This window comes from Phacochoerus africanus, chromosome 10, assembly GCF_016906955.1.
Source record: "Phacochoerus africanus isolate WHEZ1 chromosome 10, ROS_Pafr_v1, whole genome shotgun sequence".
NCBI classification, from domain to species: Eukaryota; Metazoa; Chordata; class Mammalia; order Artiodactyla; family Suidae; genus Phacochoerus; species Phacochoerus africanus.
In genome coordinates this window covers 80,585,408-80,611,511 of record NC_062553.1, presented here as the reverse complement: position 1 = coordinate 80,611,511, position 26,104 = coordinate 80,585,408, and the positions used below count along the sequence as shown (strand labels likewise).

General features: G+C 43.8%; 1 protein-coding gene across 1 annotated transcript in view; it reads right to left on the bottom strand.

Moving 5' to 3' along the window:
- NR3C2 (nuclear receptor subfamily 3 group C member 2) overlaps positions 1–26,104 on the bottom strand; it is a 367,598-nt gene that overhangs the window by 17,290 nt on the left and 324,204 nt on the right. Inside the window, 2 exon segments of the mRNA XM_047799634.1 lie at positions 13,516–13,673; positions 20,673–20,803. Coding sequence (XP_047655590.1) covers positions 13,516–13,673; positions 20,673–20,803 — 289 coding nt within the window.

The window sequence follows — 26,104 nt, the reverse complement described above, 5'->3', positions numbered from 1 at the left end:
AGGAACAATTTTAAACAGCAAAAACCACCAACAAAAATCCAAAAACAAACCAACAAAAGACATATGGCACTAAATAGTCCACGACAAGAACACTTAACTGTACTGAGAGCTGAAAGAAGAAGGCAGAATGTCACTTTGCTTGACCTTGTTGGCAACGTACTCATTTGATGACAAAGTTTTCACTGCTCTGTACATGTCTGTGAATGAGTGTGACAATGCCCTGAGTAGTGATTGATTTGAGGGTTACAAGTACATTTTAACGAGTCGACAAATTCATAAATACAGAATCTGCAAAAATAAAGATGATTGGGTATGTGCGAAATCATACACACTTTCTAATCCCATGAACCATGACCTTGATAAATAAAATTGATCCACTGGCATCTTCCTGGCCTTTTACATCTCAGTCATTTAAAATGATGAGCCCAGGTCTAAAACAACACTGGTAATAACGCTCCTCCTTTTTATTGCTTAACAGCATTTCCTTCCCTTATGAAATTTCTTCACTGTTGTTTTCTGGGTGTCAAATTCGGCCTTTGTGTTTAATGTGCAGTGATTTACTCTGAAAACTTCTATCAGTTCCATGTGTCTTTGGAGGTACAATTTTTTTTCTAGATAGTGTTTAAAATTGCGAAAAATATAAAAACATTTGTAATAAATGAAATGGAATTGGCAGATTTTTTTAAAGAGTGTTTAACCCTGTAAACTTTCCTAATGCTAATCTAAATAAGATATTCTGATTTAAATTTTTTTCCCCAGACCTTTAGCCTCTCTAAGATTTTAGACTACTGTTCGTGTTATGTAATCAATAATTTTTGGATACCTGCATAATTTCCCGATAAGAAAAATACACTGTAGCCATGAAAAATAGCTTTACATTTCCCTTATTTACTTTCATATAAAGAGTGACTATAAATTAAGGAGATACACAAATGTCTTTTTTTTTTTTTTTGGCCGCCTCCACAGCATGTGGAAGTTCCCAGACCAGAGACTGAACCTGCCCCACTTCAGTGACAATGTTGCATCCTTAACCAGTAGGTCACCAGGGAACCTTGCAACTATCTTTAAATGATATTAAATACATTTAGCTTACCATCTTAAAACTCATTTAAATAAAATAAAAAATGTACGCTCGTAAAAATATTAGCTATGCTGACTTTGGTTCCTTCTAGATTTTTCTTGGAGCTTAAATAATGACAGTTAGTGAATTTTGTTAAAAGCCAAAAAAACCGCAAAACTGGCCTGAGTTTTAAGTTCCCTTTCAGTGTATCTGTGTCTTGTTCCCTTCGGTCCTCATGCCTGGATCCATTGATGTTTCTGCCTTTCACAGCCCTGCAACCTCCTCTCACAGACACATGTGCTCAGGCCCCACACGCTGCCAGCTGCTCTTCATATGCATCCCCCCACTGATCAACACGATCATAAATAGATTACATGATGCTTGGGACAGGCCGTGTTATTTGTTGGGCGCAGTGCCAAATGAAACTAGGGGGCCCCTTGTTCAAAGTCCACTAAGAATTTCAAGATGGCATCAAACCAGAGCATCAAACCAAGAGGGAGGCTCTTTCATGTGCGGGGTCCCGATGTGACAGCTAAGCTCCCAGGAGCCACAGGGCTCACCAGGTGCAGGGCTGGCTCTGCACCGTTGGCCCCACAGGTGCTTCTCACCCTCGCCGGCGCCTGCGTCCTGGGCCTGCCTCCCCTATGCGCCAGGGAGAATGCACTTAGCCACTCCCTGCCTTAAGCCTTTTCTCTATAAAAACCATAAAAAATGAGTAAATATTACTAGTACTCCCTTTTTATAGAGAAAGGAATTAAGGTGAGGTGATGAGGTGTAAATAGTAACATTTACTCATCCTTACCTTATGGAGATATTAGAAGGATTTAATGACAGAGCTTACTGAGAAAGGCACAAGGTAAATCCCAGGTATTATATAGTTATTTTAAATTGTAAGAAGTGGGATTCAGGCCACATAAGAAGGGGGATTTCTTGACACAGGTGTTAGACAATGAGATAATTTTCCAAAATCTTCCCTAGACAGATTTCAGATTAGGAGGAGATTTCTGGACGTCAGATGTGATGTTCTATGAACATGGCTTCTCCGACCCTCAGTGGATCTTAATCCTATGACATCATAAATCTCATGGAGTCAGGTGGAAATGTGCAGTTCCCTTAACCTTCCCAATCAAGGCAAGGTCTGAGTTTCTCCCCAGCATTCCTACAGGACTTTATCCTCTTGCAGATTTCCAAAACTAGCCATAAATAACAGCACAGGTTCGATGGGTATGCTTAGGAAACTTATGAAATGAAATACAAAGCCAAAGGAGTGGTTATCGTAACAAAAATGCCTTTGTCCCCTCTTGAAATAAATTGGGATCAGACACAACTTTTAGTTCTGCCAGTTAAAGATGAGAAGAAACAAACTACCATTATTATAAGTTCATAGGAGAACAAGTTTGACACCAAGAAAAAATCCATGGAATTGGAGAAAAATTAAATAAACAAAATAAGGAAATATATTTTTTAACTAAAACAAAACAAAAACACCCATGCAATGGGAGAAAATACTTGCAAATTATATATTGGATAAGGGGTTAAAATTCAGAACACATTAAGAACTCCTACAGCTCAACAACAACAACAAAAACCCAATTTTTAAAAGTGGCCAAAGAAATTGGACCATTCTCCAAAGACGACACACAAATGGGCAATAAGTACGTGGAGAGATGTTCAATATCACTAATCACAAGGGAAATGCAAACCAATACCACAACAAGATATAAGTTAAAAGCCCATTAGGGGAGTTCCCACTGTGGTGCACTGGGTTAAGGATCTGGCTTTGCTGCAGCTGTGGCATAGGTCACAGCTGCAGCTTGGATTTGATCCCTGGCTCAGGAACTTCCATATGCTGTGGGGGCAGCCAAAAGCAGAAAAATAAAAAAACCAACCAAAAAACCCCAAACAGATAAACCCATTAGGGTGGCCACTATCAAGAAACCCCAGCAAAAGTAACAAGTGTTGATGAGGATGTAGAGAAAGTAGAACCCTTGTGCCCTCTCAGTGGGAAAGTAAAAAGCTGGAAAAGGGTTTGATGGTTCCTTAACAAAATTAAACAGAGAATTATCCTATGACCAAGCAATCCTATTTCTAGGAACATACCCCTAAAACTGAAAGTAGGGTCTCAGATATACGTGCACAATCATGGCCATAGCAGCATTATTCATCATAGCCAAGGGGTAAAGTGATTGTCTGCTGGAAGATGAATGAATAAACCAAATGTGGTGTAGACATACAGTGGAATATTATTTGCCTTAAGATGGAAGGAAATTCTGACACATGCTACAACATGGATGACAAAGGAGGATATTATACTACATGAAATAAGCCGGTCTCAAGAAGACAAATACTAGGGTGATCAGATTCAGAGATAGGAAGTAGCAAGGTGGTTGTTTTGGTCAGGGGGAGGGGAAACAGGAGTTACTAGGTATGGCATTTCAGTTTTGCAAGATGAGTTCTGGAGATGGTTTGCACAACACTGAGAATGTACTTACTACTGAACTGTAGAGTTAAAAGTCATTTGAGTAGTAAATTTTATGTTTGTGTGTTTTACCACAATTAAAAAAAAAGGAATGACAAACTCCCATATTGAAGTTTTTCCTCTCATTTCTCTCAAGTCACATAGAACAGCATCTCAGAATGCTGCCTGGTGATTGATCAGCAGTTGGTAAGCACTCTCTTTAATAGTCCAAACACTAGCCACTGAAAATGTTTAAATGTTTTAAATCAATCTTTTCTAAGGAGATAAGGAAATAACCCAGATTTTGCATTAAGTCAGCTGCAGAAAACCATGCCAAACACAAAAGAAAAAAGGAGATCAAGTTCGTGGCTGCAACTGGAAATTATTATTATAATTATGGTGTAATGCGAAAGGATGGGTGAGAAAGCACTCAGGATTAACATTACTGATAAAGGTTGACTTGAAATGCGAGACCAGCTCTGAAGCATCATGGCTGCCTCTGTTACCAAATTCTCATCTGTATCCACAGCTCTTCAGTGCCAAATACTCATATCCATCCATCCATCCATCCATCCATCCATCCATCCATCCATCCACCTGCCTGCCTATCTACCTAGCTACCTGTGTGTGTATCTATCACCTACCTACATATCTCAATATAAATATTCTATACACATGTATATAGTACATTATATATATGTATATAATACATAATAAAGCTTTCACTAATTCAAGATTACTCATACATGGCTCTAGGTCCGTAAGAGAGTTTGATTTGGGGTTATTTATAGAGTTTGCTTTATTTAAACACAAACACAAAATTTTGCAAGTTCTCTCAACCACATTCAAAATGCTCACATCACAGAAAGACTCATACTTCCATTTTATTAAAGCAGTTTTACTAAGGAGATCTATTGGACAACACCTTGACCTTCTATAAAGTTTACTGTAGTCCTATTTGCTTTGTGGCTTCTGACAGTTCTTAGAAACAAGTGAGCATTAACACAGGCTGAAGCAATCAGTTATTCCTCACAATAACCTTCTTGTTGCTATGGCTACTGACCTCCCTGCAGCTTCTGCCCCCTGACCCCTCATTTGCACAGTGGAGGACACTATTTTGTGGCTTGCCCCGTGCCCCTCTTTTTGCCTCCTTATCTCACTTCAGCAGCAGTGCCTGCCCAGACTTTCTGCAGATGCCTTCCTGTTTTGGGTCCCTTAGTAGTTATCTTCCTCTGGGTCCAGGTCAACATGGTTACACGGACGCCCAGGTGGTACCATGGGCTCCAGGCATCAGTGACCACCACACACAGTATCTCCTGAGGCAGCATCGGCACTTTGCTTCATCATTCTCATCTACACAGAGCCCTGAGCTCACCTGACATTTGCCCTCGGATTCCACAGGGCACCTCCAATCAGTACATCCCAAACATGCTCCCTATCTCCCCTGACAAAGCTCCTTCCCCGCCTCCCCCTGCCCAGGGCTGGTGCTGCCCCACCCACCAGCCTACCTCCAAGCCCCGAGGGGCCAGTGTAAACTCCCTCCCTCCTCTTTCAACTCCCATGTCCTAGCCACCACCAAGAGCTGTCCATTCCACCACCTGAATCTGCCCTAGGTCCCCTTGCCCCTGCTCTAACTTAGCTCCCAGCCCCAGTCTCTTACTTGGACCACTGCACCAGCATCCTCACTGGCCCTTTGCTCCTCCTCTAATAGACTCTCTAGATCAGCCCTGTCCAATATGACTGCCTGCGCAGCCCAAGATGATGGCAATGGGCCATCTGTGGCTGCTGGGCACTTGAACTGTGGCTAGTGGGCCTGAGGAACTCAATTTTAAATTTTACTTAATTTACATGTCAATGGCCATGGGTGGCCAGTGGTTACCACGTTGGAAGGAGCAGCCCTAGATTCTCTACAGATGTGCTCAAAACCCCTCAATAGCTCCCTCCAGGTGCTCCATCCTCACTTCTCTCTGTTCCTCGCTGATGCTCTAAGATACAAGGAAATTCTCCCTTCCTCAAAATCACCATGCACCCTCTCCCTTGGGACAATAATTCCTTTGGCTTGGGTTAGCTTCCCTCTGTCTGTCCAGCCAACTCCTACTTTGCCTTTGGGATGCAGCTCAGCGATCACTTCCCTGATCTCATGCCCTGGCCCATCTCCATGCTGCCGCTTCACCTTCTGGACACCCCAGCCACGGGCCTTACAGTCCATCTCGAGCACCCATCACACCGCTGCATTCTAATTCCCAGTTGACGTATCTCCTCTATTCCCCATCAGACCGCACACCCTGAGGTCACGGACCAAGTCTCCTTGGCTGCCACTGTATCCTCAGTACCAGCCCAGTGCCTGGTCCAGTGGAGGAGGCCATGCATGTGCCTCCCTGTCCAGGGCTCCTTGACACGGGTCTTGGCAATGACTTTTTGGACATGACACCAAAAGCACAAGTGACAAAAGCAAAGTTCAACAAGTACGACTGCATCAAACAATGGCCTCCCAGGGCATCACGAGGGAGCCTGGAGAAACACAGTTGTGATCACTGAGCAGTGGTGCCCTTAACCATGAACGTGGTGAGCAAAGGAACACACAACAGGCAAGGGCACCCTGGAAGTTACAGAGACTTGCGTCTTCCAGCTGGGCTTTGTGGGCCCAGCTCCCAGCACATGAAACACACCAAGCCTGGAACCATCTAGACCTTTCCGCACCATACCCAAAGTCATTCTTTTCCTTATTTATCCACAATATTGAAAAAAAAAAACATTCTGACCTATATTTTTCCATTTCCCCCCATTTTTAAGTATATTTGATGCATTTCTTTCAGTTATACACACACACATTTTTTTTTTCCTAGATGAAAAGCATTCATGGGCACAATTAACCTAGGGCAATGCAGTCTGAACTCCACGCTGTCCTTGACAGGAGAACTTTATAAAGGCAAACGCAAAAATAGGGCTACAGAAAGAGATGCCGTGAACTGTTAATAACCGGCCTGTTGGTTTCACCGACTAGATAATGAATAAGATCTGCCACATCAATGACTCTGTTCATCTGAAATCTTTACCTATGAAGACTTCTTCTCCAGGAGGAGTGGGTCTTGCCCCTCCCTGGTGCCCTGGAAGATGAGGCTTTGCTCACTTCGCTGACTCTGGCATAAACAACTCTTCCTTTATTTAGAATCTTTCTTAGTCACGGTTTTGTCAGAGAAGAAGGCAGTGAAATACCACTAAAAGTTGTACTAAATGGTTGTTTCACTCAGTGAGGATACAATATGATTTTGAATCTCAACCTCTCTCCTTTATTTTTTTGGCTGCGGCATGCAATGGCTTGATCTCAGTTCCCAGACCAGTGACTGACATGGGGCTGCAGTAGTGGAAGTGCTGGGTCCTAACCACCAGACCACCAGGGAACTCCCTCCTCCCCCTCCTCTCGTTCTCTCTCTCTCTCACACACACACACCCACATATACACACACACCCCACTCTCGTACATACACACCTGGGGGTCCTTATTGCCAGCACTGAGTACTTCCTGTCACATAGAGAATCACACAATCTCACTTGATGGTCACCAGAGCAAGAGAAAGAAAAAGAAATGTCCCTCTACACGCTGAGGCAGTGCGGCCAGGCTTCAGTGCTTATTCAGAGTGACAACACCGGGGCAAGGGTTTCATTCACCAACATTGCTCCCTCCTCATGGTGACCTCACAGCCGACTGCCCTTGTCTCCATCATCAAACACCTTTCATCCCATCAGTGAATCAGAAAGTGTCTCAAGCACACCCAACATGTTCTAGCAACACCAGCCTCCTCTGGTAACCAGAAGGACACACAGAGCATTGGGACCGGAAGTGACTTGGAAAGGCTTAAGTCTATGTGATTCATGGCCAGATGACTGTCCTACACTGTGGAATGGCCTTTCCTGCCCACTGCCCTGCTTGGTCTTGCCATCTTCAGGCTGTCATCTCCTTGAAGGCACCTGCTATGGGCTTGTTTGAATTGCCTCTGCTGAGGGTAAACTAAAACTGCCTGATGGATGATGATCTTTGGTGGTGCAGAGACACGGTTTTGGGGAAACTCAGTTTGGAAAAGGGGAAGCAAAAGGGTGAGCATTTGTTGGGTAGGTGCTTGTTACACTGTGGATTCCTTAGGACTTGGTATTTCATGCAACTTCCAAAAATTCCCTAGAAGATGAGTATTCCCATTTTACAGCTGAAGAAACTGAGGGCTGAAAAATTTAAGCAAAGCGCCCAAGTTTACAGAGAGAAATGTTGGTGCCGTAGCACAGACCATGCTGCTGGTCACCAATCTGCCTCGAGCTCTTATTTGGATCTCAGAACTTTTCTGGAGGAGACCTTGAGTGCAAAGAGGTGAAACACAATCAGTTACGAAAGCTGCAGGCACCCCAAATGGTGGATCCCCTCTACCTGGGGCTGTCATGTTTCAGGGTGGGGGGAAGAAAAAGATCTGCATCGCCCTCAAAACCACCCAGGGTGAAGTCAGAACAGAAACTGCCACTATCACCACCTGGATGCAAAAGCACCCGCTTGTTAAATGAGCAACAGGGATCCCAAAATAATTTCTTTCTAGTCCCAAGCGCATTCAGCGGTATCTCTTTTGTGGGTGATCCTGTCGCTGCATGGTAACGCCCTCTCTACGTGGAGACTGGAGTCTCCCATTGTGCGCATGCGCGGGGCAGGTCCTGACTCACCGCTTGTCCCGCTCTCTTGGTGCCTGCCTCCCCCTCACAGAAGGGAAGCTGCGCTTCGAGACCCTGGCTGGAGGACAGCTACCTGGGCAGTGTCACCGCCCCTCTGCAACCAGAGAAGGCAACCGCATGGGAACAGGATTCTGGTCATGCCAGGGGACAGGCCGGTGCCCACCCAGGCAATGGGTAGGTTCTCAGCCAGGTTTAATGATCACCAGTGGAGGTGAAAGCCTCTCCACCCAAGCTGCCTCAGACATGATATTTTCTTTTGAGAACTGCTGAACACATGTGATGTTTTAATATTACACCAGGATCGCTGCCTTCAAGCTGTAACCCTGCGCCTCACGAAACCTAAGAGATTTCCAAAAGATGCCAGAGAAGAGCCCGAGGAGACTGGGAGCCGGGGAGCAGTGCAGCTGTGTTCAGTGTTGCTCATTTTAGCTTTCTGATCCCCGAAGATGTAGCCCAGCCTGAAACCCACCAGCTGCCATCCACCTAAAGCCCTCCTTCATCACATGGGTAGAGTGGGCAGCACCAGTCAGTCAGTCAAGAGGGTTCCCGCTGCCACTGGCTCCTACGGACCTTGAGAAATCACTCCCTGGACCTCTGTCTCTTCTTCCATGAAATAAAGGCAACCCCACTCTGCCATCCCCGAGCCTTCCATGTCCGCTACCCAGCACAGCTGGTTCCTAGACCTTCTCCACAAGGCTTTCCAGCAACTCAAAAGCAACATCAGTGAGCCCACAAGTCTCGGTGTGCTCATCTCTGCAGAGGCCTCAGCCTGCTGCCCTGTCCAGTGCTGTTTGATTGAGCAGTATGAAAGCTGCTGGAGGCCAGCTTGGGTCTCTCCCGCTTAGTGCACTGCCTGATGCTTTTAGACACTTAACTTGTTTGTTGAATGAGAGGAACCTGTTTCTCTAACAAAGATAGGAATGGAAATAATGAGACTAATACCCATCTTAGAGGGAGGTTTTAGAGTTCCCATCTGCCTTGCGCTTTGCTCTCTCTAGAATCTAAGCAATCTGAGGCTGGGGTTGGTGTCTTATACTTATTTTGTATCCTCTGTGGGCTCATCAGTTTTTCGAGACATGAGGCACCATTTATGGAAAGAAAGTCGATTACAACAGGAGGACCCTGAAACTATTTAACAGAACAAGGGCAATTTTTTCCTTCCAAGAAACACTATTAATATCATCATTTAATGTTTACTAGCTGATAATAACATAAATAGTCCTTGATTCCCATGAATGAATAGAGGGTGCCAATCAATTCATTAGAAATGTGCCTCTTACATTCATAGGAAATTAACTGCCATTTCAAGCAATGGCTAGAGGATGACTAGTAATTCTCGATTCTTTCTAGAAAAAAAATAAGGGATCTGTATTTACATATAATGCGCAAATATTCACAATGCAAAAATACACCTCTTCCTAGGATCCTGGCCCCAGCTGCTTTCTTGGAACCTTTTGGGAAGGAAAGATTGATGTTTGGAGGGCTTATGATTTAGTAAAGGTGCTGACTGATTCAAATATGGAACTGCCAACCTGTTGTTCTGTTCTTTCAGAGAATGTTCCTTTCAGCACCTTGGCACTGCTCTGCCAACACGTGTGTGCGTGCATGTGGGGAAAAAACCATGCATCTAGAGTGTTGTGCGCGTGTGACCCCAGATCGATGGCTACGTCCCTGAGGGCGGGCGTACTATGCAAGCTCTTTAAGCACAACTTTGATTTACATCCACAGGGTTCTTATTTGTGTGACCCTTAGGAACACATGCTCTTTTTCCACAAGGTGCCAGAATGAAGCTCTGAAGTACAGAGCTGGTCCTTGTGTAGCTTTTTGTTCCCTGGAAGAAAATTCCACAAATGTTGACTCACTAATTTACTCTAATGAAAAAGCTGTAGGCAGTCTCAAGTCTGAGTAAGCGTGAATGTTAGAAAGGTCCCTCTAGACTTACAATGCATTTTTCAATGTTCTGTCTGGGATGGGAATATAAATAGAGCATTCAAGATGCTTCTGTTAGGCTACTTCTAAGAGCAAACACTTTTGATGATTTAAAATAAACATTTTTAGAATTAAAGTCATTCCAATCATTTCCCCAAAGAATGTTCTCCTTCCAGCCAAAGTGGAGTAAAGTGGATTGGATTTACCCTCCCACCAGAAACAACCAAAAATGCTCAGGAAAAAATAGGTGAAAAAATGACTTTTGAGTTACTATATATCGGTTGGTGAAGGACAGTGATCTCTCGAAGAAAACGGAGGAGAAAAGCTTTGTCACATTGGCTTAGAGATTGATTTCTTAGCTGCAACACTAAAAACATGAATCATAAAAGAAAAAATCCACTGGACTTTGTTACAATCCCTAACTCCTAGTCTTGGAAAGACATTGTTAAGAGAATAAAAAGAGAAGCCACAGACTGGGAGAAAATACTTGCAAGTTATATATCTTATATAGGAATTATATCTTGAGTATATAAAGAACTCTCAACACTCAACCACCCAATTACAAACAAACCAGTTTTCAAAAACGAGCAAGAGCTGAACAGATAACTTCAGCAAAGAAGACATAAAGATGGTACATAAGCACAAGAAAAGATCATCAATCATTGGGGAAATACAAATCAATCCACAAGGACACATTACCACATAGCTATCAGAATGGCTAAAACTAAAGAGACTAATGGTCCCGAGTGTTAGCAAGGATGTGGATTTGAACTCACATACACTTCTCAGGGGAACGCACAACTGTCTAACGACTTTGCCAAACAGTTTGGCAGTCTCGTAAATAATGAAAACACACCAACAGTATGACCAAGGTCTTCCAATAGTGGCTTGAGAAAAAGAAGACAGTGTCCACACAAAGGCATACATGTGATGTTTAGCGCAACTTTATCAGTAGCAGTCCCTGATCTGGAAACCACCCACATGTCCATCTACATAGGTGAGGGGACTACTGAACCTTGGAATATCTTCATGATGGGATATTACTCAGCCATGAGGAGTAATGAAGTACTGATATATGGCAACAGCATGGATGAATCCCTAAGTAATTACACAAAGTGAAGGAAGCCAGATACAAAAGACTTCATATATGATTCCATGTATAGGAACCACTACAATATCGAAACTCATCTACATTGCTAGAAAGCAACATGGAAAGTAACTGGGGAACAACGAATAGCTAGCAGGAAAGGTTATAAAAAGACACAAGGAAACTCTAGGAATGATGGAGATGCTTGTCGTCTTGACTGCGATGACAGTTTCATGGGTGTATACGCGTGTCAAATGTCTCAAATGGTACACTGTAAATATGTTTGGCTTACTTTGTATCAATTATACCTCAATACAAAAAAAAAAATACTAAAAAGACACTGATTTGCCTTGGGGGATTTTGCAGAAAATCATCACTTAGGATCTAGCCATTTGGCCACTGAGTTCCTATCTTGTGCCAAGCATTGTGCTGGCGTTGAAAACAAGCCCGCAGAGGATGGTTTGAGGCCATGGTTGCTGGTGAGGCCTCTGAGAGGTTCCACTGTCCTACTGTGCCTTTTTAAAGACCAGAGACCCCGGAAAGCTGCAGATAAACAAGTTTTATCTCCTGCTGTCAGTCTCATTACATGCAAACTACTTCAAAGTGTACCATCTCTTCTCACATGACGACCCTTACGTACTCATGTCAAAACTGCACTTGTGCCCATGCCCTCATTTGAACAAACGGGAGAATCCATCCAGAAAGACTCGCACCTCCTACGCACTCTCCTTCCTCCACTAGGAAGAACTTTCAACCAAACCAGCAGAAGAAAGAAACTGTGCTCCTTGTTCTCTGGTAGACAGAGGATCTCTGTTCCACGTTTTAGCTTCCTTGCTTTTGGGAGAGACGTGGAGAACATCATTTGCCGTGTTCTCCAAAGTCTGATTGACCATCATCCCTCATCCCTGAGATTTCCCATTAAACCATGCTTCTAGGCCACTGATAATTAGCAAAACCATCTACTGCTGTGTTTACCTTGAGGGTGACTCCGATATGAAACGTTCAGAGAAAGCAAAGCCCAACGTGAAATGCACTGGGTCTTTGGTGTAAAAACCCTGGCAAGTGACATTCTTTTATCAACCAACTCACAGAAACATACAATTGCACTGGCCTAAATGAATCTCATAAGGATGGACCATTATTTCAAGAGTAATGCTATTATAATACTGGGCATCAAGCCTGTCAACATTTCCGTAATAGCAGCGAAGTATGTGAAAGGGGAAATCATATAGGCTGAACTTGGGCGATCGATTTTCCAAAAGAAAGTAGGGAAACATCCCAAATATTAAGGAAAAAAAAACCCAAAACCTAAATTAGCTTGACTGTGTACAACTTTTTTGAGCCAGCACTGGAAAAACTGCTTGCAAAATGAAGCATATTTTAAGTGACATAACAAGCCAAGTTATCCACATCAGTATTGGGGAGAAACTGTTAAACTCCTGGACTACATCTGTAATTGAGTAAATGAGAAACAAGCTCAGAGTTTATTTTCCATATTTACACAAGACAAGAGAGGTGACTCCTATGAGGAATAGCGAATATAAGATTCAAAATTTGGCAAAGAATGAGATGATCCCAGCTGGCCATGGACCACTAATAATGTTTTTGAAAGATTGGGTTATTAGATTAATGGTTGTAGAAGATGGATACTATTTATGCAATGTTGAAGCAAACATTCTTATTAACCAAACATTTCCTAAATTGCAAGCAGAAATGGGAAACTTGATCTCACACCTGTAGCCAATCTGAGGGCCTTTCTGGTCCAGAGCTTGGTGGGGGGTGGCAGCAGGGGTGCTTTTATGGCACACGTTTCTCTTCTGCTCCGCTCAGGAGGGAAAAGAGCCACAACTTTTACTTTATTTTTTAATTTTCTTACTGCTGCATGTGTGGCGTATGGAACTTCTGGGTCAGGGGTCCAATCAGAGCTGCAACTGCCGGCCTACGCCACAGCTTGCGGCGATGCTGGATCCTAAACCCCTGAGTGAAGCCAGGGATCCAACCTGCATCCTCACATAGACAACACTGGGTCCTTAGCCTGAGGAGCCACCAGGGGGACTTGCCTATCTTTTACTTTAAATGAAGTTTGTCTCAAAGGTATTTTGAAGAAACATGTCATTCCAAATCAGGTTCCACCTCTTGCTGCCTCCCTTGCATAATTTACCCTTATTCTTCCCCAAGCCCTAAGGACTTTGTCAGCTCTCCAGTTTCTCTGGATCCACAGTGTGTGGCTGTGGACCCTTCGTTTAACAGGCAGCAAGAAGCTCTACTTACATCATGCATGGAGTCCAGAAGCTTGGTCAGTTGGTAGAACCTCTGCCAGCTCTGTCCAGAATTGTTGGGACACCTGGTTACCATCTTTCTCAGTTCTTTGATGTAATTTGTCCTCATTTCTTCAAATGCAGCCTGGCTTTTGAGGCCATCCTTTGGAACTGTGTATAAAGAATACAGTCATGTAAATCCTAAGATGGAAAACAGCTTTAGCATCTTTTAATGTTAGTTTCAAAGATGCTTTCACATCTTTAAAAGCATCGTTAAAAGGCTTAGACTATTTTGAGGTCATTAGGCTCGCACTTTTGGGCTGATACTGAATCTCAGTGACTGCATTTATGAATAATTATGGCAGTTTTACAACAGTTAACCCCCGTACACACACATATACAAAAGAATAATAATAACTGATTTATCAGGTATATGTTATAATGCACTCTGCTTATATTAGCTCGCTTTATCTTGATATCAATCTCAATATGCATGACATAAGCGTTCTATTATTCTCATTTTACAGATGTGGAAACTGAAGGCCGAAGGTTTAGTCACTTGCCCAAGAATACAAAAAATAAATGGCAGAGAAAGGGTATAAACCTAGGTCTATTTCAAAAACCTATTTTTTTAACTACAATGCTACCCTGCCTTGTGGCCTGTTATCAAAGTTTTATGAATCCTAACTTGCCAGTACCTCTGAGGTAGGAAAATATACTTTGATTTTCCAGACCACATAAGCTGGGGCTGGGATCAGAAAGCAACATTTTCAAGTTCAAATGTCAGAGACACTTGGCTGTCTACTAGGGGGAGGATATGCTGCAAGGAAGCACTTTCCATCCTCTTTGCTCCAAGATCACATGACCACAGGGGCGCTGTCATGTGACCACCCAGACAACCTGATGGCATGGCGAGTCTGTGCACTGGTTTGTCTGTGTGATGGGTAACACCACAGCGCTCAGCATGCAAGGCCAGATCAAAAACTCTCAAAGACAATAAACCATGTTCATCTTTATCTTCTGTCTAATTAACCATGTTCATCTTTATCTTTTGTGGACAGAAAGTTAAGGATTATGTGTTCTTTTTTCCTTTTACGTGGTGACTAGCTTTTCTAAGTTAAATGAAAAAAAAACTCACTAAAAATAATACTTTGAAACTCAGCACTTGGAAGCGAAACAAGTGCTTCTATGACCTGCTGCAAGGAGATGCTCTTCCCCAGGACAAGTGAACACACTGCAAGGAGAAGGGGTGCACCTGTGCCTGCCCTCTGGGAGGAGATGCAGGGCAGAGAGTAAGCAGGTGTCCACCTGAAAACCTGCTTTTCATCCATGTTCACTTCTTTTCACTACACCCAATGTGTACTTATGTTTTATCCTTGAGAAACGAAACCACTTACAACTTTAATTTTTGGAAGATGAAGACTAAAAACTTCATCTTGTGATATCAGTATTCTGAGTCTGAAATTGCTCTTTCACTTTTTTTTTTTTGTCTTTTTAGAGCCACACCCACATAGAGGTTCCCAGGCTAGGGGTCAAATTGGAGCTGTAGCCACCGGCCTATGCCACAGCCACAGCCACAGGGGATCTGAGCCGCATCTGCAACCTACACCACAGCTCATTGCTGTGAGCTGAGCGGGGCCAGGGATCGAACCTGAATCCTCATGGTTACGAGTCAGATTCGTTTCCACTCAGCCAAGGCAGGAACTCTGTACTTTCACTTCTTAACTGTACATCCTACTTGCTAATTTATCATAACTGGTATAAATAATAATTTACTTGGGCCATCAGCACTTTGGAATGGCTGAGTGTCTGAGTGTTATGGGTAACCCTGGGGGTCAGGAATACCACCATTTCCAAATTCACTTCACATATTATGCTAATTGTCTTCTCCTGGAGTTTACCTGTTGAGGCTTCTGATTTGTGGTTTATCTATTTTTGGGGGGAGGACAATACACCCCTAATAGCAATTGCACAAATTTTAAGGCTGCCACAATATTAGTTGTGGTTTCAAATATTTAACATTAAGAGTTAAAGGGCATCTGTTATGTAAGAAACAGTGTTTTTAATCTTTAAGACTAAACCCTCGCCTTAGATGTATAAAAACATAAAGAAGGATGGTAATAATCAAGATGTTAGTAGTAAAACTATAGATCCACTTTCTGCCAGAATTTTAATGTTCACCCAACACTTTCTAAAAGAAACTGAAATTTGCATTTAAAAAACCCCATCAAAAAATGGGCAGAAGATCTAAACAGACAATTCTCCAAAGAAGACATACAGATGGCTAAAAAACACATGAAAAGTTGTCAACATCACTCATGATTAGAGACATGCAAATCAAAACCACTTTGAGGTACCACCTCACACCAGCCAGAATGGCCATCATCCAAAAGTCTACAAACAGTAAGTGCTAGAGAGGGTGTGGAGAAAAAGGAACCCTAGTACACTGCTGGTGGGATTGTAAATTGGTGCAACCACTGTGGAAAGCAGAATGGAGATTCCTCAGAAAACTAAACATAGAACTACCATTTGATCCAGCAATCCCACTCTTGGGCATCTATCCAGAGAAAACCATGACTTGCAAAGACACATGTACTCCGATGTTCATTGCAGCACTATTTGCAATAGCCAAGGCATGGAAACAACCTAAATGTCCATTGACAGAGGAGTGGATCAAGAAGATGTGGTACATATACACAATGGAATATTACTCAGCCATTAAAAGGAACAAAATACCTGCATTTTTAGCAACATGGATGGACCTAGAAATTATCATGCTAAGTGAAGTCAGTTATACAATGAGACACCAACATCAAATGCTTTCACTGACATGTGGAATTTGAAAAAAGGACAGACTGAACTTCTTTGCAGAACAGATGCTGACTCAGAGACATTGAAAAACTTAGGGTCTCCGGAGGAGACAGTTTGGGGGGTGGGGGGATGTGCTTGGGTTATAGAATGGAAATCCTGTGAAATCAGATTGTTATGATCATTATATAACTATAGATATGATAAATTCATTTGCATAATAAAAAATAAAATAAAATAAAATTCAAAAAAAAGACTAAACCCTCACCTTAGAAGTATAAAAATATAAAGAAGGATGGTAATAATCCAGACATCAGTAGTAAAACTATAGCTCCACTTTCTGCCATAATTTTAATGTTCACCCAATACTTTCTATAAGAAACTGAAGTTTGCACTGAAGTGTCTACACTGCCCACCCAGAGATAAATATTTATTTTTTTTAGTTTTAAAATTTTTATGGAGTAATACACCTAAAGTTTTTCAATACAGATACTTATGGATGTCATACATTAAAGATTTACCTAAAATCAGAACAGAGTGAATACATTTCACTACCGTATTTGAATGCTACTGGGTCTAGCTACTCAGATTAACCAAAGACCTTCCTATTTCTGATATTCATGTTATGGAAAATTCCCAAGATTATGAACAACTTGTGTAAAATATTACTTGTATTTTACTGCTGTGACTGAAATATATTGTACCATTTTCCCAGCCAGATATTTTTGAAGTTGAAACAAACCCACAAATAGAGAGAACTCAGGCAAAACCTCAACTTTTGGAGGTCTGCCTGATTTTCTGAATTTACTTATTAAATGCAGCGGGGCTCCTGGAAATCATCCAAAATGTATAGGCTGGAGAAGAGCAGCGAGACGGCGGGGTGGGGAGTTGGTCCTGCTTTCCTCTGTGAGCAAAAAGAATATGACCTTCTCTGGATGTCATTGCTTAAAAACTTCCCTGATACACTGGACCTCGGGTGGGTAATTTAACCTTCTAAATAAGAAAACTTTTCACGTATTCTATCACGGATTTGCAAAATAAGTTTATACTAAAGCCTGCGGTTTCCATGATTCAGAAAATTTCTAACTTCTGTTCTCTTACTGTTGGATTTCACTTTTTCTGCCTCTACAAAAATCGTCATAGAAAGTACTGAGCTACTTGGAAGCTAAAACCTTAATGCAGGGAGCTTCAACATGCTATCAGAATTGATTATAAGCTGCCTGATTAAATGGGTAGAAGAGGATCAGACACCAATTACAACTGAGTGGTCAAGATTTATAAAGGATTAGTATCCCATGCATTTTTAGAAAAAAATTTAAATTCTCTCATCTATCTGGTATCAATTTTTTTTTTTTTTGCATTTTTCTAAGAGTTGATGACACAGCTTGGAAAGGGGAATAACATCACTGACACTGCATTTAAGGATTATTTGTTTCCAAAGTTATATTCTAGAGAGGATAACCTGGGAGCTTCAGAGGCCCTGAGGAACAGTGGAGCAGGGAGAAGAAGCTGGTTCTGTGGACTCTGCAGGCAAGGGGTGGCACACAGCTAAGTGCACAGTGAGGAGTGGTGGGGCTTGCAGCAAGCTGGGGGGAGCACGGGCTACCCCACAAAATCGAATGCAATGCAAATCAAACAAGATGCAAGGCCAAAAGCAACTTTAAAAACCTTGCCGGCCAAACAAAACACAGCTGGGAAGTGCTGGCCCCATCTGCCTCCCAGGTTGCTGGAGTCCTGCCTGGCCTGCTCACTCGCACCCGCCCCTACTGTCCCTGCTGCTGTCACCTGCCACCAGCCTGCTTGGGGCAGAGTGGGAATCACTGGGTGCGAAGGCCCAAGCCCTGGGTTCGAGGCCTAACTCATCAGGGAGACTGCAAAATACACATTTGTGTGCCTCCGCCCTGTCCACTGTGGAAGGGGGCTGGCAATCTCACAGGGTTGGGGAACAGATGGGAAAAAACTCTTTGGAGACGGAGAGGTGCCAAATACACGTGGCGCAGACAGTGACCCACATCTGCCACTGCCTGCCCCCTTCCTGCTCTACCGGACTCAGCCTTGCTCTCCCTCTGACCTGATCCCTCCTCACTGGGAAGAACATCTGATCCACTCTATCCTCCGTACGTGGCTGGTGATGCCACTCGCTTCCAAATGACTCTCTGGGAAACTGCCCCTTCTCAGAAGCTGCTGATTCCTGGGTCGGGGGAGGACTGGGTGCATCCCGGATGCTCTTTTCGGCTCCCAGGCTGACTCCCTCCCCTTTGAAGTCCACGCCATTCACCCTGGCATCCTTGGCATCCAGGACATTTGCTTCCTCAGTGGCCACGGCACTTGGCTCCGAGGTTTCCTCTCCATCCTGTCCCCTGTCGTCACTCTAGGTCTCACCCTCCTCTACGGGAGCATCCTCAAATTCCTTCCTGTCTGAAGAGGCCCGAGGCCCTGTCTGAGGAAGACACACGTGGTGTCCTTGGCCAAGGCTAATCCCACCCTCCCACGTCTCCTCTGGCACCTGGCGCCATGGACTTCTCTCCTCCCATGCCTGCTTCCAGAAGCCTGAAAAGGCTCCCCTCCACATGCAAGTCTCTGCCATCCGGCACCTGCCCGAGGCCAAAGGCGCAACCCCAAGGAGGCTGCTGAGCTTTCTCCGGAAGCCTTGTCTCCATCACGCCCCTTTGGAAGCCTTTAAGTCTTGGCCTCCGTCCATGCTCTTTCTGTCCCTCAGCCTCTGCCGGCCCCTCTCATGGAGCTCCGCCGGGTCTCTCCTCTCCTCTCTGTACCAGGCCACCCCCACTAGCCATTGAGTATAGACTATCATTTCCTACTAGGATAATTACAAGTTTCTATTTCGATTACCCAAACCTGTCGTCTGAGTTCAAGCCTCCAAATTTCTCCCCCACCTCGGCCTCTCTATTAGGCGACCTTGGAAAATCAACCCATCCGAGAGAGAAGTCATTTTATGCTCCACAAGATCTGCTCCAAGTCCCAATGCGAAGATATTTCTCTTAATAGTATTACCACCATTGTGGTCATTTCTCTGCCCTCAAAACCCACGTCATTTCTGCTCTAGGCCACTTTTTTTTTTTTGCTTTTTAGGGGCACGCCTGCAGCACATGGAGGTTCCCAGGCTAGGGGGTCCAGTCAGAGCTACAGCTGCTGGCCTACACCACAGCCACAGCAACATCAGATACGAGCTGCATCTGCGACCTACACCCCAGCTCACAGCAACGTCAGATCCTTAACCCACTGAGCGAGGCCAGGGATTGAACCCGCAACCTCATAGTTCCTAGTCGGATTCGTTTCTGCTGCGCCACGATGGGAACTCCTGCCCCAGGCCACTTTTATTTCAACCTCTCATCAGTGGCCAAGGCCAGTGCCACGGTGTTTCCTGAATGCATTCACTGCTGTCCATCACGCCACTGACCATCAACATCCAGACTGTTATTTCAACAGCCTCGCCGCAGGTCCTGGACTTCCAGGCCAGCTAAGTTCTCTGTCTGGCTTTGCTTCTCTCCCTCCCCGTTCTGCTCCCTTCCACCCAGGGCCAGATACGTCTTCCTAAAACCACGGAGGCCCCCTTGAATCCTACCAACCCAGAGACTTCAGCACTGTGCTCTTCTGCTCACGTAATAAACACGAGGTATCTTTAGCAGACAGGATCTTCTGGTCTGATCTACATGCCAACCTTATTCCCCACTCCTCCCAACCCCAATACCACCCGACACACCTTGAAAAATGGATACATAAAAAAGAGAAAGAAATTAGAATGTTACCAGGCTAAACAACTCCCCAGAACTCAGTGCCATGGCCTGGGTCTGGTCCCTGGCACCCCCGGCTGCCACACTCCCTCACGCTGTTCCCCGACGACAAGAAAGCCAGCTCATGCCTCAGATTCAATGCCTCACCCTGGCAAAGATCTCCAAGATTCAGCTTCACCATGAGTCCCTCCCTGATGCCCAGAGCCGAGCACGCCCTTCCTTTCCCTGAGTTCTCACGACAGGCTTCATCTTTATCATGGCAGATGATCCTTTTCCACAAGGTATTAAAATTACCTTGGAATTTATGTTATGGTAAAACTCCCTGAGGGTGGAGACTGTGCCTCACTCACCCTTGCAGCTCCTGGATGGCCCGACCCCACCATACACATAACAGACACTTTACAAATATGCAGTGATTGGATGGATGAAGAAATGACGGCAGATGCTCCACCCAAAGCTTCACACTCTGCCAGTAACTTAGTTCTTCAGATACTAAAGCCCACCTCCTCCTGTTTCTTGTATACCGACTACCCAACACTACAACTAGGCTACCCTCCTAAATAAGATGATGCGACGAGGTAGGCAAAGGGCTGAGGGGATGTCAATTTACTTGTGCTCAGCAGCAGCAGCACTTTCATGATGGTGTACTCTTCAAAGGTGAGCTGCAGGCGGACGAACTGCAGGCTGATCTGGTGCATCCCCTGGCAGAGCTCATACATGGCAGACTGGTGCATCTTCTCTCTGCAAAGGAAAAGCAAAGTTGTTGAGAGGGCAAGGTCCTCAGGAGTTCCTGAATCATGGCTCAGCAGGTTAAGAACCCTACTAGTATCCAGGAGGATGTGGGTTTGATCCCTGGCCTTGCTCCATGGGTTAAAGGATCCAGTGTTGCCGTGAGCTGTGGTATGGGTCGCAGATGCAGCTCAGATCCTGTGTTGTTGTGGCTGTGATGGAGGCTGGCAACTGCAGCTCTGATTCGACTCCTAGCCTGGGAGCTTCCACATGGTGCAGACGCAGCCCTAAAAAGCGAGAGAGAGAGAAGGCAATATTCAGGATCAGACCAGACCAGCAATGGGCCACTGGATGAGAGAGCTGAGTCAGAGTTTTGCTTCTGGCTTCAACATGGAGCAGATGTGGATTTGAAAGACAAGTCAGCTGCCTCACAAGGTGTTTCAAAGTGTTTCTAGACCAGTCCTGCCAGGCTGTTTACTTGTCCCCAAGGAGAATGTGGCAGAAGCAACCGAAATCAACCCTTCTCAAAGTGTGTCATGATTTCCTTTTACGTCAAGAGTGGTGTGTATGATGGCAGGATTGTCCATGCAGCAGAGAAGCTGCTGTGGTGTGGGGTGAAGCCCAGGGGTACCTGTTCCCTTTGGCCAGAGGTCCCAAGTGCCTACCCCTTGGAAGAGCTGTGTTAGATGCTGTGGACACAGGACCACGATGAGCACCCATATTTCCACAAGGACCCCCTTACAGGGGTGCTGTCTGCAGCAGGGCACTGAAAAAGGGAAATCAGCCAACACTTTAAAAGGGGAGAATCTCAAATGGAATCTTTCTGGTTAGAGAAGAATGTGACATGGGGGTCTGCGCGATACATTCACATGTCCAAACAACCAACAAGGGGCTCCCTCTGCCAAATCCAAGCGTTTCCATAAAAATCCACATGATGCTACAACAGAAGTCATCATTTTCTCTTTCCAGAGGGAAGTAAGCAAGACATTATTTAGTTGGTCAGATAAATGAATGAATCTTTTGGGAGGCCGTGGGTAAGTACTCTGTTATGATGACTAGAATGAAACTGGCAAAAAAGAGACTAATGGTGAGGAACGGGAAAGGACTGGACAAAGGCCACAGACTCAGAAAAGGTCATGACAGCCGAACAGTTTCTATGAGCTACTGCACGCAGGTGGGCCTCTGTACGAGAGCACGATGCACTCCTGGGTTCAGACAGCAGAAATCTCTCATCTCGAGTCTGAAAGCCTTTTGCAAAGAACTCATCATGTGAGAACAAGAATCTTTCTATCTATATATAGACATATGACTGGGTCACTTTGCTGTACAGTAGACATTGACAAAACACTATAAATCAACTATAATGAAAAAAGTAAAAATCATATTAAAAATTAAAACAAAAAAGAACTCAACAGGGAACTCTACAGAGCATTCTGCTTGGTGTTACTGCTGTATGTCTTTCCTTTTGCAGAATAAGCTGGGAGCTATTTTTAATTAAGAAAATATTTTAAAAACACACACATGCACAAACACACACAGAGAATAACAGAGGAGCCTATGGGTCTACCCTGCAGAACAATGCAAATAAACTGCTAATATTTTTGCCATAGTTGCTTTAGATCTTTAAAAATTAAACACGGCCAAGTTAAGCGCCCCCGCCCCCCAAATCCATCTTCCGCATTCAAGAAGGGGACTGCCCACTCTGGGAGATGAACGTTTCCTCTCAGACATGCAGATTTTACGCACACACACACACACACACATATTTATAATAACAGCACACAGTACTGCTTTGTTTTACGTAAATCTGAAATCAGATATGCACATCCTTCTGCAACTTATTTTTATTTCATGTGATGATTCAGCGATGGGTCCGTTTTAATAGAGGTAATGCTGAGCGAAGTCACTCTCGCTGCTGTGAGTTTCACGTGTTTGAGTCCATCCCAGCTTACGCATCCCGTCCCCTCCGGAGGGACCCTTGGGTTGTTGCCACTTAACTGCTGTTACAGATGGTGCCCAAGGGAACATCCCTGGGCATTTCTTTGGGATACAGAAAGGAAGCAGAACTGCTGAGTCATAGATGGATGGACATCTGCTGCTTTCATTCCAACCCGTCGGAGATGAGCTGTCCTTTTATTCCTCATCCCACCAATACTTGTCATTCACCAATGAAAACCATTTTTTTTTTCCATCTGATGGGGGTTCAAAGGGTCGCCCCCACCCTTGCTTTTACTTGCATTTTCCCAAAGGTTTTCTGACCATCTGGGTTTCTTCTTTCATGATTTATCTCTTCATTTCTTTACCCACTGTATTTTAAGCTTTTTGCCTCCTCTCACTATCATCATCTTTATTCATAATACTTTTTGCCTTAAAAATCCCGTCTGATGTTAAGATTGTCCCTTCCTTATTCCCTCTCTCCCTCCCTCTCTTTTTTCCTTCCTCCTTCTTTTGCGCTCTCTGTAGCATTTGCCTGGAATGCTCTTTTGAAAAAATCTCACTTTCAAAATTTCCACAAAATTCTACTTCACACATGTTGCTTATAAACAGCAAAAGCTGGAATAAAAAAAACCTGAGAGTCTCTGTATTACAGCAGCTCAGTTTAATCTGTTTTCATTTATCATGATTACTAATAGATTTGGATTTTTTTCTACCATTTTAAATTTCTCCTCTCCTTTCCTTCTTTCTTTCTACTTTCCTTCCTTTGATTAGATGGAGCCAGCTTTTTATTTTTTATTTTATTTTTTTTAGCAAAAGAACCTGTCTTCGCTCCTGGACCTGGATGGGATTTAGAAGCTATATATTCTATTTTGACCCTTCAAATAATTATTAAGTTATGAACTTGCAAACTTAAAAGCCTACAGTTAATCAATAGCTTTTCCATGAGAAACAGCACTTTACCTTTGGTCTCCTGCTTCCCATCTTCCATGCTACTGCTCTTTAGGTTTTTTCTTTTTCCTTCTCTTTTTAGGGCTACACCTGCGGCATATGGAAGTTTCCAGGCTAGGAGTAGAACTGGAGCTGTAGCTGCTGGTCTACACCACAGCCACAGCAGCGCAGGATCTGAGCCATGTCTGGGACCTACACCACACTCAAGAGCAATGCCGGGTCCTTAACCCACTGAGTGATGCCAGGAATCAAACCCATATTGTCATGGATACTAGTTGGGTTCATTGCCACTTAGCCCCAATGGGAACAACTGTTAACGCTCTTTAGAATATACATTTCAACTTGTTTTCAAATCACACCCAAAGTCAGACTCCACGTCCCATGTCTGTTTAGAGTGGCAAATCTATTTCTCTCATCATCATCGTTTCTGACGCTCCACTCCATGCTACTGGGTTCAATTTCTTACTTATCAAACAATTTTTTTAAATTCTTTTCAGCAGCGGTTATTGCATTTCAAATATGCCAATCTTGATATCTCTGAATATGTCTTTATGTCACCTTCATTCTTGCATGCTAGTTTAAAATGTGACAGATTTCCAGGGTGACAGGTGACTGACCTAATACCCTGATGATAGTGTGTCCACTCCCCCTGGGCCTTCACCGCTGCTCTGGGGACATTTCTTGACTGTCATTCTTTTATAGGCCAGGGAAACTGCATTTTCTCTTTGGTAGCTTAAAAAAATTTCCTGTTTATTGTTATTTTTTTTTTCACAGCCACCCCTGTGACACATGGAGGTTCCCAGGCTAGGAGTTGAATCAGAGCTGCAACTGCCAGCTTACACCACAGCCACAGCAATGCCAGACCCCAGGGGCACTGGACCTACACCATAGCTCACAGCAACACCAGATCCTTAACCCCTGAGCAAGGCCAGGGATCAGACCCGAGTCCTTACGGATACAATGTCGGGTATTTTTGAGGTCTGCAGTTTCAGTGTGAAGGACCTAGGTACAGACTGACTTTTATTTCTCCATCTCAGGACTCAGTGTCCCTATTCGATTTGAACATGTAGCTATTTCTTCAGTTCTGAAATGTTCTTAGACCTTTTCTTCTTCAAATATCACTTTCGCCCTATTCCTGCCATTTTTCCTTTTAGAACTTTTATTAGCAGTGTGTTGGACCTCTTCATTATATCTTCCACATTAACCTCTGCTTCTTAGTTTCCATCTTTTTATCTCTCTGCACTGCATTCTACGTGATTTTCTCAGATCTGTTTTCTAATAATTTTTCCTGTTTCTGTGTCCAGTCTGTTGAATGTCTACAGTGTCTTTTAATTTTTAATTTTTTTTTCTTTTTAAGGCCATACTTGTAGCATATAGAAAGTCCTAGGCTAGGGGTTGAATCAGAGCTGCAGCTGCCCATCTATGCCACAGCCACAGCCATGCAGGATCTGAGCTGCATCTACGACCTACGCCATAGCTCACAGCAATGCCGCATCCTTAACCCTCTAAGTGAGGTCAGGGATCAAAGCCACATCCTCATGGATACTAGGGGGGGCTCTTAACCTGCTGAGCCACAAATGGGAACTCCCTCTACAGTGGTTTGCTTTGAATGTTTTTCATGTCCAGGTGCCTAGAAATGTTCTATTTGGTTCTTTCTCAAGTATTTCTGTTCTCTTCCATGAGCTACTTCTTACTTTATCATCTCCTTTCTCTAAAGTATACCTTACCTATTACAACTGTAAATATTTTAAACATGTTCATTTTACGGTTTCTTTCAAAAAATTCTTTTTGGATTGTGGGCCAACACTTTTTTTTTTTTAATCATTTTTATTTTTTCCATTATAGTTGGTTTACTGTGTTCTTTCAATTTTTCTTTCAAATTTTTTAAGTTCACTTTTTTGGGACCCTCATCTGCCCACCTAACATGTATTGTTTTGGCATATATTGTTTTCTGGGTGAATCCCTGGGGCCCTGTCTGTGGGAGGTAATCTTCAGGAAGTTTCAGCACGTATAACTATCAGGGGTACACATGCTTTCCCCTTGTTCTGGGCCAGTTTTTATGCTCATCTCTCAGCCTAAATGCTTTTTTTTTTGCAAGACTTGCATAGTTTAAATTTAAGACTGCACACTTGATGTGGTACAGGCTTGTTTCTCATTTCTTTGGGCTTCCCTGCCATGTCCCTGGGCTGGCTGGCTTGTTGAGTTTCAGTGTCCTTGTTAGTGGAGACTGAAATCTCTGCAGAATCTGGCTTTATGCAGGGGGCTCCAGTTCAGGGTCCAGCCTTGCTGGAGTCAACATTCTTGTCTCCTGTTCCTGTTGTGTTCTCATACCCACTTCTAAGGCATTTTCCTACATCCAACAATCTGTGGGCCAGTGTAGCTTTAACTCCAAGCTAAACCACTCCGGCTATGAATGCCATTCTTGCA